The sequence below is a fragment of the Falco cherrug genome, chromosome 2 (genome assembly GCF_023634085.1).
Source record: "Falco cherrug isolate bFalChe1 chromosome 2, bFalChe1.pri, whole genome shotgun sequence".
NCBI lineage: Eukaryota > Metazoa > Chordata > Aves > Falconiformes > Falconidae > Falco > Falco cherrug.
Window position 1 is genome coordinate 42,719,139 of NC_073698.1, and position 17,551 is coordinate 42,736,689.

The 17,551-nt window shown below is 36.8% G+C and overlaps 1 protein-coding gene across 4 annotated transcripts in view; it reads right to left on the reverse strand.

Annotated features, from left to right (window-relative positions):
• The window catches only part of KLHL1 (kelch like family member 1), a 240,447-nt gene that overhangs the window by 175,497 nt on the left and 47,399 nt on the right, over positions 1-17,551 (reverse strand). For 3 of the 4 annotated variants that reach the window (XR_008731043.1, XM_055702899.1, XM_055702901.1), the window contains exon 2: positions 1,568-1,750. The exons of the other annotated variant lie outside the window; for it this stretch is intronic. Coding sequence is in view for 2 of the 3 variants with exons in the window: in XM_055702899.1 (XP_055558874.1) it covers positions 1,568-1,750 (183 nt within the window). In the remaining variant the exon portion in view is untranslated. The remainder of the gene's footprint in view (positions 1-1,567; positions 1,751-17,551) is intronic. 4 annotated transcript variants of the gene reach the window in all.

Here is a 17,551-nt window from a genome sequence, read left to right on the forward strand (position 1 = left end):
AGAGGGACTGACTTTTAATATTACTCCCTCTGTACTTAGTATACTCATCTTGGCCATTTAGATAAAAATGGCATCAAAACACAACTACTAGGGGTGCATAAAGTGCCATTTAACAGAGGCAAAAAGCCTGGAACACAGAAGTTGTGTCAGTTGCCAAGTCAGTGAGTAGAAATTACTGGGGACTTAGCTGACATCTGGGAACCTGAGTATATGAAGGCAAGGGAGGAACACAAAAAACAGCAGCTCTTAGAAGACAGGAGTGTAGAAACAAAGTCTTTAGAATGAAAAATGCTGAAATAAGAGAGGAAAGATTTCTACATTTATTACAGCTACAAATCTGAAACTAAGTGGACTGCTTCACGTGTGCTGCAAACTGCCTAGATCAATGTTGCCATTTGTTAAGTGGAGATATTTTCTCATTTATTACAACTATTAGGACAACTTAAATATATCAATTAAGGTTTCTGTCTGGTTTTACTATTTGAACAATAGCGTTGGCTTTGCAGTCTTGCTTATTGCACCTTTAAACTATTATTATGGGAGTCGTAATATGGAATAGTCACATTTTCTGTGCAACAGAAAAACAATGATCTCTGAGTCCATCTTCACTTAGGGAGAAGGAACTTTCTAAGGCTCAAGTTGCCAAGATGACCTTCTAGCATTCCTCTACACCAGAAAGTTCATTTATGAGTTCAGAAATACGTTGGCTGGTTTTTTTGTTTTTCTGCTGGCGAGCCATAGTCTTGCTCTGAATTTCGTACCACAGCAGAGAAACCAGGGTACAAGTATGGAATAGGTCACCCTTAGTTTGCATTCTTATGTAGATTTCAAATGCAAAAAGACTTGCTAACCTGGAGACTCATAAGCATTCCCTGTATTTTAATCTAAACCCTAGGACTGGATTATTATTTGCATGCATCAAATCAAAGGTTATAGCTAAGACCAAAATCTTAATGAAGAGTAACTACTTTAAGCTCTAATTACAATCCAAAATCAAGCACAGTTTCATATATACTGGCTGCCTTAACACCAGATAATTGTGTAGAATTTTAGAAATTATAATGTCATTATCATTTTTATATTAATAATTACCATTAAATATAATAAAGATACTTTTCAGTTCATTCAAAGGTACAGGTCATGGGAAGCAAATGTTCAGTATTATTCTACTATAAGTATCTAAGACCCTCTGTATGACAGACTTATCAGAGTATCATGATCCTAAGCTGGCAAAATGACACTGTGTTCAGTGTAGCTGTACAGCATCTCATTTCAGAAATTTCCATTCTTCTCACATATGAACAGCACCACAGCAGGGAGGAATGTCTGGCACACTCATGAGAAGTTTGCTAGCTGAGTGCTACTTGAACTTTTGAAATCTGTGTAAAAAACCCCCCTACCTTCAAAGGCCCAACCTTCAAATACCACCTTTTGCAGCCACTCACATTTGTGGTGTTTAAAGCACGAGGAAGTAGTCATATGAGGCCACAGAAAGCACTGTCCTGAGAAGTAAGTATAGCCAAAACATTTACTTCTGTAATTTCAGTATCTTTTGCTTATGTCCTACCTATGAGCAGGTATCTTGCGATTCCCAGCAATCAGGATAACATCACAGAGCTGCTGTTGCTTCAGGTAGCTCTCCATCTTTCTGAAGGTTTGCTCTGCATGGTGAACAGCCTGATAGAACTCCTCAGAGCTACATGAATCCATGTCACAGTGGGGTGGCAAGGGGTGGCTGGCACCTGACAGTCTGTAAACCACAAGAGAAACTGTGTTGGTAAGATGTGACCAAGTGTCTTGACTTCTAGAATCTGATAAAAGTAATCAATGCATCCTTCCCGGTTCTCATCACTACAAGTGCAAGACAGAAAAATCTTACTGCACTGGGAGGGATAACTAAAGTTGTAAATCTGTTAACACTGACATTATGTGGGTTTTTTAGCATAGACACAGAAGTAATCAATTTCTTTCTTCTCTGATAAAGTTATTAAAAACATAAATATGAACAATAAACAGAAATTCAGTATATTCATGTTACTATCTTTCCGCTGATTCTAAGAGTGCCTACTATAGTTCGCTTCCTCAAATTCACATTTATTTTACAGCACATGGTAAAGAAAAATAAAATTATCTATTTAATTGACTTAATTTGTAATGAATTGGTAATATTTCCACAATGATAAACTACATACCTAGTTTTTAACCAAAAGTCTCATTAATACAAAGTTAATTTAGCTACAAAGCTAATGACATCTACAATTAAAAAAATATGAAATAAAAAAAAAGGAAATAGAACAGGAAAAAATGCAAATATTTTTTCATTATATAGCTTTATATAGCCATATATTCTTTGTTTAAATTTACTCCATTCGGTGTTTCCAGTTCAGACTTTTACTGAAAATAAGAAAATGTGTCAGCAAGTACTAGCCCTTGAAGAAATTAATGCAAGTGTTTCCAAATAATTGACAAGATACCCTCTTCTTTTACAAATATGTAATTAGATTGCTTCAGCTGCAAGGTTTTATATAACTTGTGGTGCTGAAAATGAAGGATTTCATAGTTGAAGCTGATTATTTTTTTACTTCAACTAGATATATACAAAAAAGCTTACCTAACCAATAGAAGAGCAACACAGGATGTATTTTACTCCAGCATATCAAACTATATTATCAACTAATTCAAACCAATCTCATTCTATATATATTCTATTGAAAGATAAGTATTAAGGAGCACAGAAGAAATTTTGATAATTTACAGTAATGGTACAGCATTTTCATTACCTAAGGTTTGAATTCTGTAGGTACTATGTTCTAAGAATTATATTAACAGACCTATAATGCAATCTGCAATCCTGGTGCTGGAAAAAAATTAAAAGTACATAAATACGATAATTTTTAAAAATCAGCTATTAAACTGAAATACAGTTAGCTTAAAAGAAAAAAGTAGTATTTTTATTGACTCTTGGTAGACTATAATACAGTTCAGAAAAATAATATTTCCATTTGACATATACTAGTGCTTTATTTCTGAATTAGTTTTGTCCAAAAGTGTTCCTCACACTCTCCTACAGTCATTGTGCAAGGGTCCACAGGTTTGAGGAAAGGCTGGTCCATCTTTCTGTCAAAGTAATCGCTAGGCTTCACAGCGCTCCTTTAAAGTAGCTGGAAACCTACGTAATTGAAGGTGGCCTGCAGATTCCCCCTTACAGGGAACACAGTTTACCACTGTATCTCACCCCACCATCTATTCTGTACCATATACAGGTACTGACTTAATAGAATGAATTACCCTTAACATTTCTTACCCACAGTAACTTCAGATATCTATCCTGAGATATCACCAGCTGATTTAAATTAATCAATATTGTCATTTGTATGCTGATACAGTTACAATATGTGTGAAAGGCTATCTATAGGAAGGAAACTGAACTGCCAAAACTTTATTAACCATGATTCAACAGAAACTGTTTTGGTGATTTAAAGAGGAACATTTCCTTAATTCTGCTACAGTCAATCTTGTTACACAGTCATGTACTTTAGCTAACTATGTCTTGCAAACTCCTCCTAAAGGATAAAACAAACATAGTCATTCTGTGACTGACATAATATGCTATGTGTTCCTATATAACCTGGACTGCCAACCAATGTTGATCAGAAATCCAAGTTTATTTTCGTATCTTTTCATATCATATCTTTCACATAAAACTATAATGATGGAGTTAAGCTCAGTATGAGCAGTGGGTAGATATTTCAGCTTTTTTCTTTCCTTCTCCCCCCACCCCCCTCAATTTGTTTGCAGCCCTACAAAGTGTTTTATCACTGAAGAACTAGTGACAAGTAATTTACAGGAAATAAATCAGTGCCAAATAAACAAGGTTGTTAGGGTTAAAGAGACACTTTTGTTTGGGTTTTTTTTTCCTCCTTCCTGCAGGGAATTGAAATGAAATATACAGAAATGAAAATAACAGGACTGAACAGAACTGAATGGGTTCGTGTTGTTTGTTATTTCAGAACTTAAGTCTAAGTCAGTTTATATTTGAACAGAGTACTGATCCTGCCTCTTCTTGGCTAATTAAAACGTGCTGCCCTTTTCAGGTCAGAAAAATACTGAATTTATGCCAGTCCTGAGAAATTAGATTGGGCTACAATGAGCTTAGTCTACTTCTTGAATGGCTAGACTGTTTGCCACAAATTTTGTCCTCATTTCTGATTGCCATTTATAACCAACACTTTGCACCTCCAAACTCATCAGTCTATCTGTCACTTAGCAAGTCATTAAATACTACTCAAAAGGAAGTGTCAATGGTCCAGTACATTTTAAATTATTATCCTGAAAACTAGCATGCAATAGTAGAAGACAGTAAGTTAATCTTTTATCTGGTTTCTAAGAAAGCCCAGATAAAAAGTGCTACTTCTCCTATTCAGGAGCTACCTCTTTTTCATTACAAATGCTCTGTCTGCATAATCAATGCTTTAAGTTCCTTCAGTCAGCAGGTTGTTAAATAGGAATTAGTTAAAGAGTTTCAGCCAGCAATTATCAGTTCTTTGCCAGTTCCTGACAGGCATGTATAGGCACATACGACTAATTAGCAATATGAAGATAACATTTTCTCTTTGCATTTTTTTGTTGTTGTTGTTTGGGGTTTTTTTGTTTAGGTGCAGGCAATCTGAACACACAAGCAGCGAGAGGCTTCTTGATTGCATTCTGCAAGAACTCTAGCACAAATTCACTTGGAAGATTCCCTTTAGCACTTGGGTACCTTGAGATGCTGTAATCAGTGAACAGGACAGACTCCAGACAGGCTTCTTCCATAATCTTTCTCAGTTGGCAAGTGCAAAACCTGAACTTGGTATAGGAATTTCAAACATCCAAGGGTTGTTCAGACTGGAACACTTTTTTTAGCTTTAAACAACTTAGCTAATAGTACAGAAATAAGGAAACCAATGTTACAACAATAATACTGAAGGATGATACTACACGATGAGAAAACAAAAGGCTAACAAAAATTATCGACATTGCAAATAAGCAATAATCTCAAATGTTTCTTTAAGAAATGGCAAACCAGAGTATATATCACATTAAGAAGAAAGGGGGGGGGGGGGGGGGGGGGGGATCCACCCCAGCAAGTTTGTCCAGATGAATTTTCAGTGTTAAAAACATCATGCTGTCCTAAGGAGAGAAATGTTTTAAGAGCCCAAAAGTTTTTATGAGAAAATTCAGCCTTTGAGCCTTTACAGATCTTAAAATTGTAGAAATAAAAGCTGAGGATCTGCAACATCTCACTCCACAGTGCTCCTCTTTTCCTGGACAAAACACTTTGATTTGAACAAGGGTGCTATACTCTAATCACCTTTTATCTGCTCCTAACTTCTGTGAAAAAACAGGTAAAGCAGCAGTAAAATCCCAATAAAGTGAAGTCTACTGATTCTTCTCTCAATTTAACAACCCTTTAAGTAAGTACTTATGGTGGCTCACCGAGAGTAAGAAGGAAAAGGCACTCCCACCAAAGGTCTCCTAGGGACAACTTTAAGACCTTTATCCTTCTTGTCCAAGATTAGATTTATTCATGTATGTATTGGGTTTGTGTGGAAAGACAAACAGATTAATCCTCAGAAGATATTTCAGACAGACTAGTTAGTACCCTACAATTATGTAGATATCTAATCTGCTATCCCCTATACAGTTGTTTACTCTTATAAACAGTAAGACCATACTACTCAGATGATTTTCACTCATGACTTTACACAGAAATAAGCTATAACATAAATAATAGGGAAATGAAAACCATTAGTTTACAGTAATGCTGTCAGGTAGTTAAAGAGAAAATGCCAGGAAGAACAGGATCTCACATACAGGTTTAGCTCCCTGTCTATTTCTTCTCAGGAAATGGAAAGTAATCAGAAAAACTGCCACTCTTGAGGTGCAAAAGTTTAAAAACAGGAATAGCAAACAGCAGCAGTTAAAACCATTCCCTGAGTAAGTTTCAAAAGGAAAAATAAAGGAAGTACTTTGAAATAGAGGTGAGAGAATTCATATGACTTGAAGCAGTGCTGCATTTCTCTGAGTAAACAAAGGCTTAGATTTAGAAATGTTTCCATTCTGGAAATTATATTCATAGAGGTGCGGAAAACAGCAGATTCATATCACTGTATAAAACGTAGCACTTTAAAGAGTACTTAGGCATTTCACTTATTCAGTAGAAATATATTTCTGCATTCCACTGAAGACTCATAAAGAACTCTTCTATCAGAAAATGTTGTATCATTTCATTGTTACTGGAATAGTAAATCCTGCTTCATTTAACTTTTTTTCCACATTTCACATATGCAGGATTGATCATGCTAACTTATCAAAACCAGTCCAATGTAACTTACGTGTATATTATTGGACAGATATCTAAAGTACATAGTCAATAAACAAAAACAATGTCTAGTTCTTCAGTGAAAAAAATACTACTTTTCTGCTTATAAATTGCAAAAGCATATAGGAAGTGTTCCATATGTAAGACTGAACAAGTCTTCACACAACTGGTTCTCTAAAAATTGGTTATTGAATGCTTTAGAAATCAGTAAGCTGTGGAACTGCACTTAAAAAATTAGAGATGGACTGTCAAAAGTCGTGGCTCTCATAAATGCAAGAGAGAGTTTTATAAAGACTTAAAACCATTTTATTATAGCAACAGCAGGGTAAAAGTTCTGTTTGTGATCAAAAAGTGTGCTTTTCACTCTACTACCAGCCATTGTATCTGCAATTAAAGGCTCTGCTCAGTGTTTCAGCAGGTTGCTATAAAAGTCTTTTATAAAAGACAGTTAGGTAGAAGTACCAGGTAAAAAAATAATCAGAATATCAGGACTTTTAGTTACAGCAGTTCAGCTCAGTGATCCATTACTGCTGTCTCAGAGTTCCTTTTATATGTTAAAAAAAAAAAAGAGGGAAAAAAAAGATTAAAAAAAACCAAAATTAAACTAAGCCCAATGCGCATTATAAACTCATTCTCATTCCATAGATAAACCTGCATAATGTATCATTTACAATGGTGTTTCCTGCTAAAGTTAAATTTGTAGAGCAAACTACTTGTAATGTAACTCATTCTTTGGACACCATAAGGCAAAATTCAGTCACAAAGACATCTGTGTGCCTAGCACAGATTCATCTGCTGTTCCATGTATCTGTGCATCTTTAAGAACATTAGTAGCCTCAAAAAACAAAACACTAGTTACCAGTGTGTGATCTCCGGCAAATTGGTCAAGCAGCTCTTCAGAAACACAAAAAGAACAATAAGAAGGGATCACTGTGCTATACTAAATTGCTTCTATACAGAAGAAATATTTTTTCTTGTTTAGTAGCTGACAGGAAAAAAAAAAAAAGTAGAAGTAGGGTTAGAGAAGGAAGAGTTTGTGCACACCACGATTCTTGCATGTTACTAATAACATATAAACAGCAAGGCTTTTGTTTTGGTTCACTTCAAAATAGTCTCAACTGGAATTTTTCTTATCTATGACCCCTAATTATCTAACCTAAGCTACAAGCACACTCTCTATTGGTGAGAAACCAACATGCATAAAGATTCCATAGCCTCCTGAAATACCTGTTTTCTAGTTCTCAGCCCTTTTAAAAAAATCTTATTTTTGCTTTTTCTTCATAGAAAAAAAGGTGAAAGAGAACTCATTCAGTTAATGAACAATTAGCGAAAAATCTCATGATTTTGCAAGAAACTTCTTACTGAATTCAGTTAATGACAAATGTTTTATCTTCCCCCATTTTTTCCAGAATTTATCAGAGTTATGTCCTATGCCCTCAGAACCACTTAAAACTGTTCAGAAAGGGTTTTTTTGTTTTGTGTTTTTTTTAATTATTCTGTTCAACTGATCCTTTATCTCTTCTCACTTTCTCACCTCTCAGCCTCCACAGTCTTCTAAACACTTACTTCAAACTTTTCCTATTCTCCCCTTTCCCCACAGTCCAGTATCCAGTCTTAAAAATTACCTGGTTTTTCTTACCCCTCACTAGTACTTCTAGTACCTGCCTACCAATATTCTGCCCTAAATTCTCTCAATTTTACTTTCAGCTTCTCTCTCTCAAATTTTACAGCTTTCAGCAAATGAGATGCTTTTCCATGGATGAACAACTAAATGGGCTCAGCAGTGCAACACAGCTCTGATAGCCAAAAAAATGGAACTTCCAAATAAAGACTGAGATTAAGCAGCTACAAATACCAATAGACTGATAGTAAACTTTGGAAAAAATATTAAAATACCATAGAATATTATCTGCAGAAAATTTAAATAAATGTAAACTTTTTGTTTTAATTAACATTAAAAAATTACAGGTTTGTCCTACTAATGGGGGCATTTGCTTTCCAGCATATTTATTTTTAGAGGTAAAATGACAGGTAATCCAGACAGAAGTGGTGTCATTACTGACAGAATATCCATTTTATATAGCCATTCCAGTTAAAAAACTTGCTAGCAAATGTTTTACTCAAGTTATGCAGAACTCCCAAGCAAGCATGCTTTCAGTAAAAAGCAGGTTTGCAGACCTGATTTCTCTTAGTTTTGCATTTTGATAATTTATTTACTTTTGTCTTTCAAGTTTGGTTTTTTTTGTTTTTTTAATTTAGAAATGTCAGATTTCGTTTCAACAGCCCTTGAGACACCTAATGTATAAGGAGATGACTAGTTCACATATTTGTTCAGATTGTCATAACTGACATAATTTAAAAGCTACCTTTCTTCAAATCCTCTGTCAGCAAAGAACACAGCATGTTTATGCTAAGAATTGTAATTATAATTTTATATTAAGTATTTGTAAGTGACCTTGATATAAAACCCCTTTCATTAATGTCCACATATATACATAATGTCAGCTGGAAGGTTAATGATTTTGCTTCAAATGAGATGCCATTCACAAGGGAGGGGGAGGGGGAAACATGGGGAAGAGGGTGACGGGGGACACACGACACACCAAAAAAAAACCCAAAAACACCCTGAAAGAGACAGTTTAGTAATAAACCTATTGAAACATCTAGTGGGTTGACCCTGGCTGGATGCCAGATGCCCACCAAAGCCGCTCTATCGCTGCCCTCCTCAGCTGGGCAGTGGAGAGAAAATATAGCAGAAGTCTTGTGGGTCAAGAGGACAGACAGATCACTCACCAATTACCCCTCATGGGCATACCAGACTCAACTTGGGGAAATCTGTTTTATTTATTACAAATAAAATCAGAGCAGGGTAATGAGGAATAAAACCAAATCTTAAAAAACACCTTCCCTCCACCCCTCCCTTCTTTCTGGGCTTAACTTTACTTTTGCTCTACCTCCTCCCCCCACAGCTGTGTAGGGGGACAAGGAATGGGGGTTGCAGTCAGTTCATCGCATTATTTCTGCTGCTCCTTCCTCCTCACACTCCTTCCCTGCTCCAGTCTGGGGTCCCTCCCACAGGAAACAGTCCTCCATGAATTTCTCCAATGTGAGGCCTTCCCATAGCTGCAGTGCTTCACAGACTGCTCCAGCATGGGTCCCTTCCACAGGGTCACAGGTCCTGCCAGCAAACCTGCTCCAGCCTGGGCTCCTCTCTCCACAGGGCCACAGGTATTGCCAGGGGACAGCTCCAGCATGGGTTCTTCTCAGGGTCAGAGCCTCCTTCAGGCATCCACCTGCTCTGGCGTGGGGTCCTCCACAGCTGCAGGTGGGGATCTGCTCCACTATTCACCTCCATGGGCTGCAGGGCACAGCCTGCCTCACCATGGGCTTCACCACGGGCTGCAGGGGAATCTCTGCTCCGGCACCTGGATCCCCTCCTGCCTCCTTCTGCACTGACCTGGGTACCTGCAGGGCTGTGCCTCTCACATAGTCTCACTCCTCACTCTGGCTGCAATTGCCCTTGTACAGGTTTTTCCCCCCTTCTTAAATATGTTATCCCAGAGGCGCTACCACTGTCACTGATGGGCTCAGCCTCGGCCAGTAGCGGGTCCATCCTGGAGCTGGGCTGGCACTGGCTCTGGCAGACATGGGGGAAGCTCCTAGCAGCTTCTCATAGGAGCTCCCCCACTGTAGCCCCCTGCTACCAAAACCTTGCCACACAAACCCAATACAAAATAAAACAACTGTGCCATTACAATGAAAATTATTCAGATAATACCTATAAAAACTGTCAAATCACTCAAGTACAGACCAGAAAGTCCACTGGAAGACACTTGACTGGGGCAGGGTAAGAGTAAAGCAATAAAGGTCTGGTGGCCTCAGAGCCCTTGCCATGGCAAAGGGCAGAAAGAGACCAAGAAACCTGTACCACACAACAGTAAAACACTTTGTACTGTTTGTATTTCCCCTAGAATATCCAAAATCTCCAAATCATGACTAACGAATAATTGATAACAGAAAATAAACCTTCCCTCTGACAGGTGAGACACCTCTCAGAATCTAAGATACCGAGTATTTTGTCTGTTCTGCACAACCTCCGTTGATCAAAGCAAGACACTATCTTTATCTTTTTTTGTCTACTTTATTTTCATAGATTAAAATAAAGCATGCTTTTTAAGATGTCTGTGAAACATAACTAAGACCTTTTACTGTTTCTTCTCATTATGTCAAAATTTAACATTTACTGCAATGTATCACATTTTTTTGTACCTAAAATCAGTCTCATTATCCTTTCCAAAACTCATTTCAACATATAGATGATCCTTTCATAAAGCCTATTTCAAGTTCCCATCACTTCCTAAAACCCAGAGAAAACTTTTGAAGGAGATTTGATCATCCCAGTCACACCAGGCATGTGATAGCTGTAGTACTAATTGTACTTGTACCAACCATTGTCTCAAGTTAACAGCCTTCACACTTCCTTGACAAGTTACACTTTTTTCCCACATCTTTGACCTGTTCTGTCTCTAAACAGTCTTGCTATGCAGCAACAGAGAAACGACGCTGGCTGGACTGCTCTCTCCCATCCACAAAAAATACTGCATCCACTGCTTTTTCAGCTCTGTACGCCCACATAGAGGAGCAGTTTGCTCCAGCTGTTCTTGGACAGCTGATGATTAACTTAAATGAACACACAGTTCTCCTAGATACACATAGACATATTTTAATGGCTTGGAAAGTTACTGGTATACTTTCCACACTGACATTGCTAACAGAGCTTTTTGTCATACTGGATGTCTGAATTTATTTTTTGTATCTTGGAGGATACAGGAAAGAGAGCTTACAAGTACAGAGCCCTGCAAGCAGATACTAGCTGCATATAAATCTACATTATGAAACGGCCTCCTGAAAGGAGGCAAGCCATTCTTCTTGAAAACAGAAACCAGGAAAAATGTCACAGGAGACCTCAATTTTTAAATACATATGCCATTGGAGAACAACCAATAAGGAAGAAGTACAACCACCTTTCCTTGGGTTACTGTCAGTAGTTCTCTTATTTCTAGCTCAAGACTCAAGGGAGCCTCCTTCATTTAAGTAGGACCCAGCTGCCCTGCTTTCCTTCACTCCTTCCTTTTAGTATTAGAGAAGTAGACAAAATCCCTGCTGTAAGGAATCAGCTTAGCCTGAAACCAGGAATATGGTTACTGCTTCTTCAGATAGGCATTCTTTCCCCCTCCCTCCCCAGCCCCACCAAAATCATTGCCCTCATTCACTATGCATCTTTAGTTAATGAAGAATTAGACTCCAAGTACAGATAATAACTAAATAAATCTGTGCCACTGCAGAAATTCAATCCCTTATATTTGTGAGAATGCTCGTTTCCCATTATTTAAAAATAAATAAATAAAATAAATTATTGTTAAATGTTGATTTGTGATATTCCAAGCCCCTTATGGCAGATAAATACATAAAACAGGAAAGTGACCTGCATTTCTCACAGCCATCAAGTATTCATAATGCATTCACAATACACCCATACTTCAATTACCCAATTGGTAATGCAATGGTGAAACACCCTCTCCATTATGAAGACAGATTGTCACCATAAAACTTTTTCAATACTCTGGTTAAATATTTTCCAGCATATAATGATTCCACATTTCTATCAACCAAAAGTTGAATGAAAAACATTATTATGACTCAGAAATTCAAAACTTCAGTTTTAATCTAACCTCTACTTCCCTGCAAAAGTTGAAGTCCTCCCAGTTCTAAAAAGTAACACCAAAATTATATCCTTTCTGCATTGTTTGTGACATACATGCAATTTTCTGTGTTTTATTTTTATTCTTTTGTTTCATAATAATAATTTACATTCATTCCTTTAAAATAAATTCTCCACTTTCTTTGATGCTATCCATTAATGAATCCAGGCAAACAACAAAAGTACATGAGGTAGCTGTCCGTGGCAGACAGCCACCAGTGAGGTTTAAGTTGGATGAAAAAGAACTTTGTGTCTGCTGTGGCATTTGCAGTGGAAGTTATTAAATGAGAAGTTTGAGACAAAGGGTAAAGGCTGTTGTAAAGGAGACTAAAGTTAGTGGCCTGAGTAGTTAAATGTGGCAGGTTGGAGATGTATTTTCCTGTCTTTCTTGCAGATGTGAAGTGCTCATGACGACTGCTTATTCCTGTGGCTGAGAAGCAGCAATAAGCAGACAGGTGCAGGAAGGAAACTAAAAAGCAGATGCCGTAGTGGAAATGACAGAGGATGTGACTCCTTTTCCTTTCTTAATAGCTCAAGAAATTTATGACAATATGTTGTGTACCACTGTGCACTATCAGCTGAGCAGCACTAGCAGACACAGACGCTGCACTCTCACAAAGCACAGACTTTCAGTTTCCTTGATTTCTACTTGTTATGATGACTTATTCCAGATGATGATCTGCACTGAGCCTTTTTGAATTACTTAAGTGGTCAAATATAATATACCAAAATAGTTCTCCCATATCATTAAATAATTTCCTTTATCCCCCAATGCCATGTTTTACCAGGTGGCAAATGCCAAGCATGTTCATACTTTATAACTCAGCTATAAAAAATGGACTGAATTTGAGCCTGAAGATAAGTGTGAATGGATATTGTTATGCACAGTCTGTCTTAGTAACTTTTGTAAAAGGGGAAAAAACTATGAGCAGCTGGAAAGACTGTGCTTCCAGGTCTACAAAGAGACTCAGGTCATGTGCCTGACCCCAGATGTGCTTCTCACAAATAAAAACCTTCTGGCGAGGCTAGTTACAACTGAAAGTATGTGGTTTTAGGAGTTGATATTTTGATAGATGATAAAAGCTATTTCACAATGGTATTAAAATTAATAGGATGGCCTAACTCTGGTTCATTTAATAAATAAGAAATTCTGCAGAGTATTTCAGAATAATTCTTAAACCCATCTTTATTCACTGATTCTATTTTTCTATTTTATTATTCAAATTTACCTAGTCATAGATAAAATTCAGGGTTTCACTAAATGTGACTTTAAGTAAGTGAATAAAGAGAATACAAAAGACTACAAAGGTGAAAGGATAAAAACTATAAGACACTGTCTTTGATAATAGGGCCTTGACAATATTTACTGGCCATACAAACTAACATTCACTGACACTTGTATTATTTCAACTTCTAAAAATACTACAAGAAGACAAGAGGCAGTGGCCTCAAGTTGCACCAGGGATGGTTTAAATTGGACATTAGAAAAAATTTCTTTACTGAAAGGGTTGTCAAGCATTGGAACAGTCTGCCCGGGGAAGTAGTTGAGTCCCCATCCCTGGAGGTATGTAAAAGACATGTAGATGTGGTACTTAGGGACATGGTTTAGTGGTGGGCTTGGCAGTGCTAGGTTAAGGGTTGGACTCAATGATCCCAAAGGTCTTTTCCAACCAAAATGATTCTATGATTCTATAAATGCAACTGCCTTGTATTGACTACATTTTCTGATTTCTATCATAAAAAATAATAAATATTGTTTACTTCCCTAAAATCTATAGATACATGATAAAAATACGGAACAGTGGTATTATGAACTCACTTTAACAGGCAGAGCACTTAAAGTGGATGGTTTCAGACTTAAGTATAATGAGGAGCAAACATCACATAGTATTTTAATTCAGAGGTGGTTTTACCTTATTCACTTGTGATTTTATGACCACACATCATCTATGTACATACTTCCACACAAAATGAGATTTTTACAAATACAGGCACTGGACTGTACATTCAGAAACAGCTGACACAAACACCACATAGGAGACTAATATATACTGTGGTGGGAAAGCATCTTTCAGGTAGCTTTGCCTGTAAATCTGTTAGCTGCTACTACCAGTGGTGTATTTCCAACAATTGCCACTTTATAATGAACTTTAGAAAACCAGTGTCACTAACATAGTTGCCCTCTTCTACATTAGTCCCATAACTACTCTAGGAATAATGCAACTTCAGATTATACAAGAGCAGTGCTGGATTTACTAATGGGATGGCTAAGGAGGAGGGGAGAAAAAATAAGAAAATAAAAATAAAAAAAATTAAAAAAAAGATGACGTGCAGGGTACACTCCTTGTTATGCAACGGGAGAAAGGCTTTTCCACCCCAGCTCCAACCAATCCCTTTTCAGCTGCTTTTACTTCCTTCCTTACAACAGTGTTGTATTTTCGGCATGGAAGGCTTGCATTATGCTTAAGAGAAATGCTAGTGTCATGTGTAAACTATCTTGTCATAACAAATGGCCATATCTATATGGATAAACTAAGTTTAATACGGTTACTCATTAAGAGTGTGTGCACAAATATATATGAGGATGCAGAATTCTCTTTTATTAAGAGATATTTCTTAAGAGACATTTTCTTCCAGCATTTAATTTATGATACAGGCACTTTATATAAAGAGAAAACATATATGTGAATGATGGAAATAGCATACAAAACAGGACAAGCACCTATTTTATTACTATTGCATTTATTATTTCAATAAAATTTCAGTGTGTTACTGTATTGTGCTCTGACATTCCACAGCATAAGCAGCATGTCAAGAGCTTAAAACTGCCTATGACTGGCAATGGAAATCAAGTCAAAGACCACCGGAAGCAGAATTTTAAAAATCCCAGCTTAAAATGCTGATTCAGTTAAGTCCTGCACTTGGTGAGGTGGGAGATCACAACACACATGCATGCATACCCACCTCTCAAACACCTGATCAGTAAACTGTTTGAATGATGCTTCAACATACATCTTTTTCCAAGACAAGCTTTTAGGGAGCTTGCACAGCATTCAGTAGCAAGCAGTATACAGTCTCTTCCTGCTATTTGTTACAGACCTATCAAGTGTAACATATCTTTCAGTGAAGCTCACAAATTTCATGGTCCTGACATGCCTGCCTGCATCTGCAAACCCAATGTTTGAAATAAGGGAATAAATCGTGGGTCATTTTGCCACACGCTTTTGAAGTGTTAATACATTTTTTGCTAATCTTGAAAACAGTAATTAAGATTGACAGTTTGGTGAATGCTGTCTAACTTGCATTTGATATATTCAGCTCCTGTTCTACAGGATCACTATAACCCTGGGAACTTAACTTGCAAGTAATTAAGAACTTCATGTTCCACAACAGCTACCACTTGTTAACCCCGCACATACTCAAGCTATGTTCTTCATAGTGTGTTCAATATGAAAAAGGTCTAATGAACTGTTCATACACATGCACGGTAGTACAAAAACCTAGCTATTAATAGTTTTGGTCTATCACAGTATTTGTAAAATTATTATCTATACAAGCTGAAATCAGGCACTAAGAATGATATGCTAGGCTGCTGAATTAAAAAGGTAGGTACACACACATCCAAGTTAATTACTGCCCTTAATTTGCAAACTTGTAGGTTTGGAATCTCCAGCCAAAGCCACAATATTATGTATAGTTACAGAGAGCTACAGGGCAGCCTGTGGCATAAATAAGGCTTACTTTATAGAACAGAAAAAACATGATTTTTACAAGTTACTGTTTGCCATTTAAAGGTTTTTTACATATTTTATCCAAAGTGTGACACAAACTTAAAAGTGAACCCTGGAATTCAGACTTTTTTTTCTGTGTAAGGAAAGTTAATTTTTTTTGTACCCCTTTGCCTTTGGCTTAATTGTTCTTGGAAGATGAAGTAACTGTGACACTTTCATGCTCTTTCTCCTCCACAGACTAGTCTGTAGACCCCGAAGTAGGTAAGACCTTCCCCTCCACAGGCAAAGGAGAAATGCAGTCCACAGCACAAATGCTCTGACCACAAAGCTAACTGCAAAAAGCAAAGAGAAGCCAGACCTTTGCAATCAGGCCTTTTGCACAGGGCATATGCAAAGGTATTACAACAGATGTGAATGTTTAACTTCTTTAAAGAGATACAGTGATGAACACAGTTGCCTGTGTCTCCCAAGCAGATAAAGGTACTTCCAGGAATACATATGAAGAAAAGCAAGGTTTGAAGAAAGGCATTGCTTTTCCTCCACCTAGCCGACATTGTCTACTTTATGAGGACTGTCACTCAGTATGATGGCTTCTATGGATCTCCATTTTGTGGTACTTAGCCTTTTGCATTAAACATTTAAGCAACCTAGGTATCTTTTTTTAATGGTTGGTACCCAATATTTAGGCATTCCAGTACTTAACACTGCAGCAACAAAGTCTCCTTCAGAAATTGAGCTACAGGGATAATAAATGGAATTTCTAGATTTCTGAACGATGTTTGTTCAGAAAACATTCCATTTAATGCGACACTGTTGTACATGAAGTACTTGTCTTCACTACCCTAACAACACTAAGATTTCTGCTTATGCTTCTGATTTTTTCCTTAGGCTATCATATCACAGCAAATTTTTTTGAGGCCATTCTCATTCTTTTCTTTCCCATGTGTTCCTTAGATAGAAAACAGAAGAAACAAACTGCAAGTCATATATATAGAGATAAAAATTATTCACACCTTTTTCATACCTTTGATGACTGTGGACATAACATAAATTGCACAAATTCCTTTACTGTCTCAGGTCAGCTTTAAAGAATGACAGCAATGACTACCTGGCTATATTTTACATTTACTCCATATGGAATATTTCTGAACTTGTAAAAAGCTTAAAAAATCCCTACATCTGTAACAAAACTTGTAACCCCTTTATTTTTCAGGTCTACAAAACTGCAAGCATGAACTTCCAACCAGTTTCAGTGAATCCTACACCACTTCAATATTAACAATTAATGACTAGAGTAAGATTCATTTTAACCAGGCTTGTTATAAACCAGGCTAATTTATATTGTCACTGTTTGAAGACAAAAAGTGTCTGCCTACTCAAGTCTAAAGTCTACTTGATTTTTTTCTTTTTTATTAATATGCTTCCTTTGCTTTCTGAATGTATGCCTTCAAATGCCAAGCTAATTTCAGTGCATATGGACTCATTTTCTGAGCCTTCCATTCCCTCATTATCTATATCAAACTAAGTCTATACAGAACAATGTAGCTGTGAATTATATTATTATTCAAATAGTAGTTAAGACCTCTGATTTGGCAATACATTTTTCCCTACTTATATATTTCTTTAACATTGGGATAAAAATAAAATCCTAGCTCAACTTGAAAAGACAAAAATTTAAAGTTCATATCAGTCATAAAA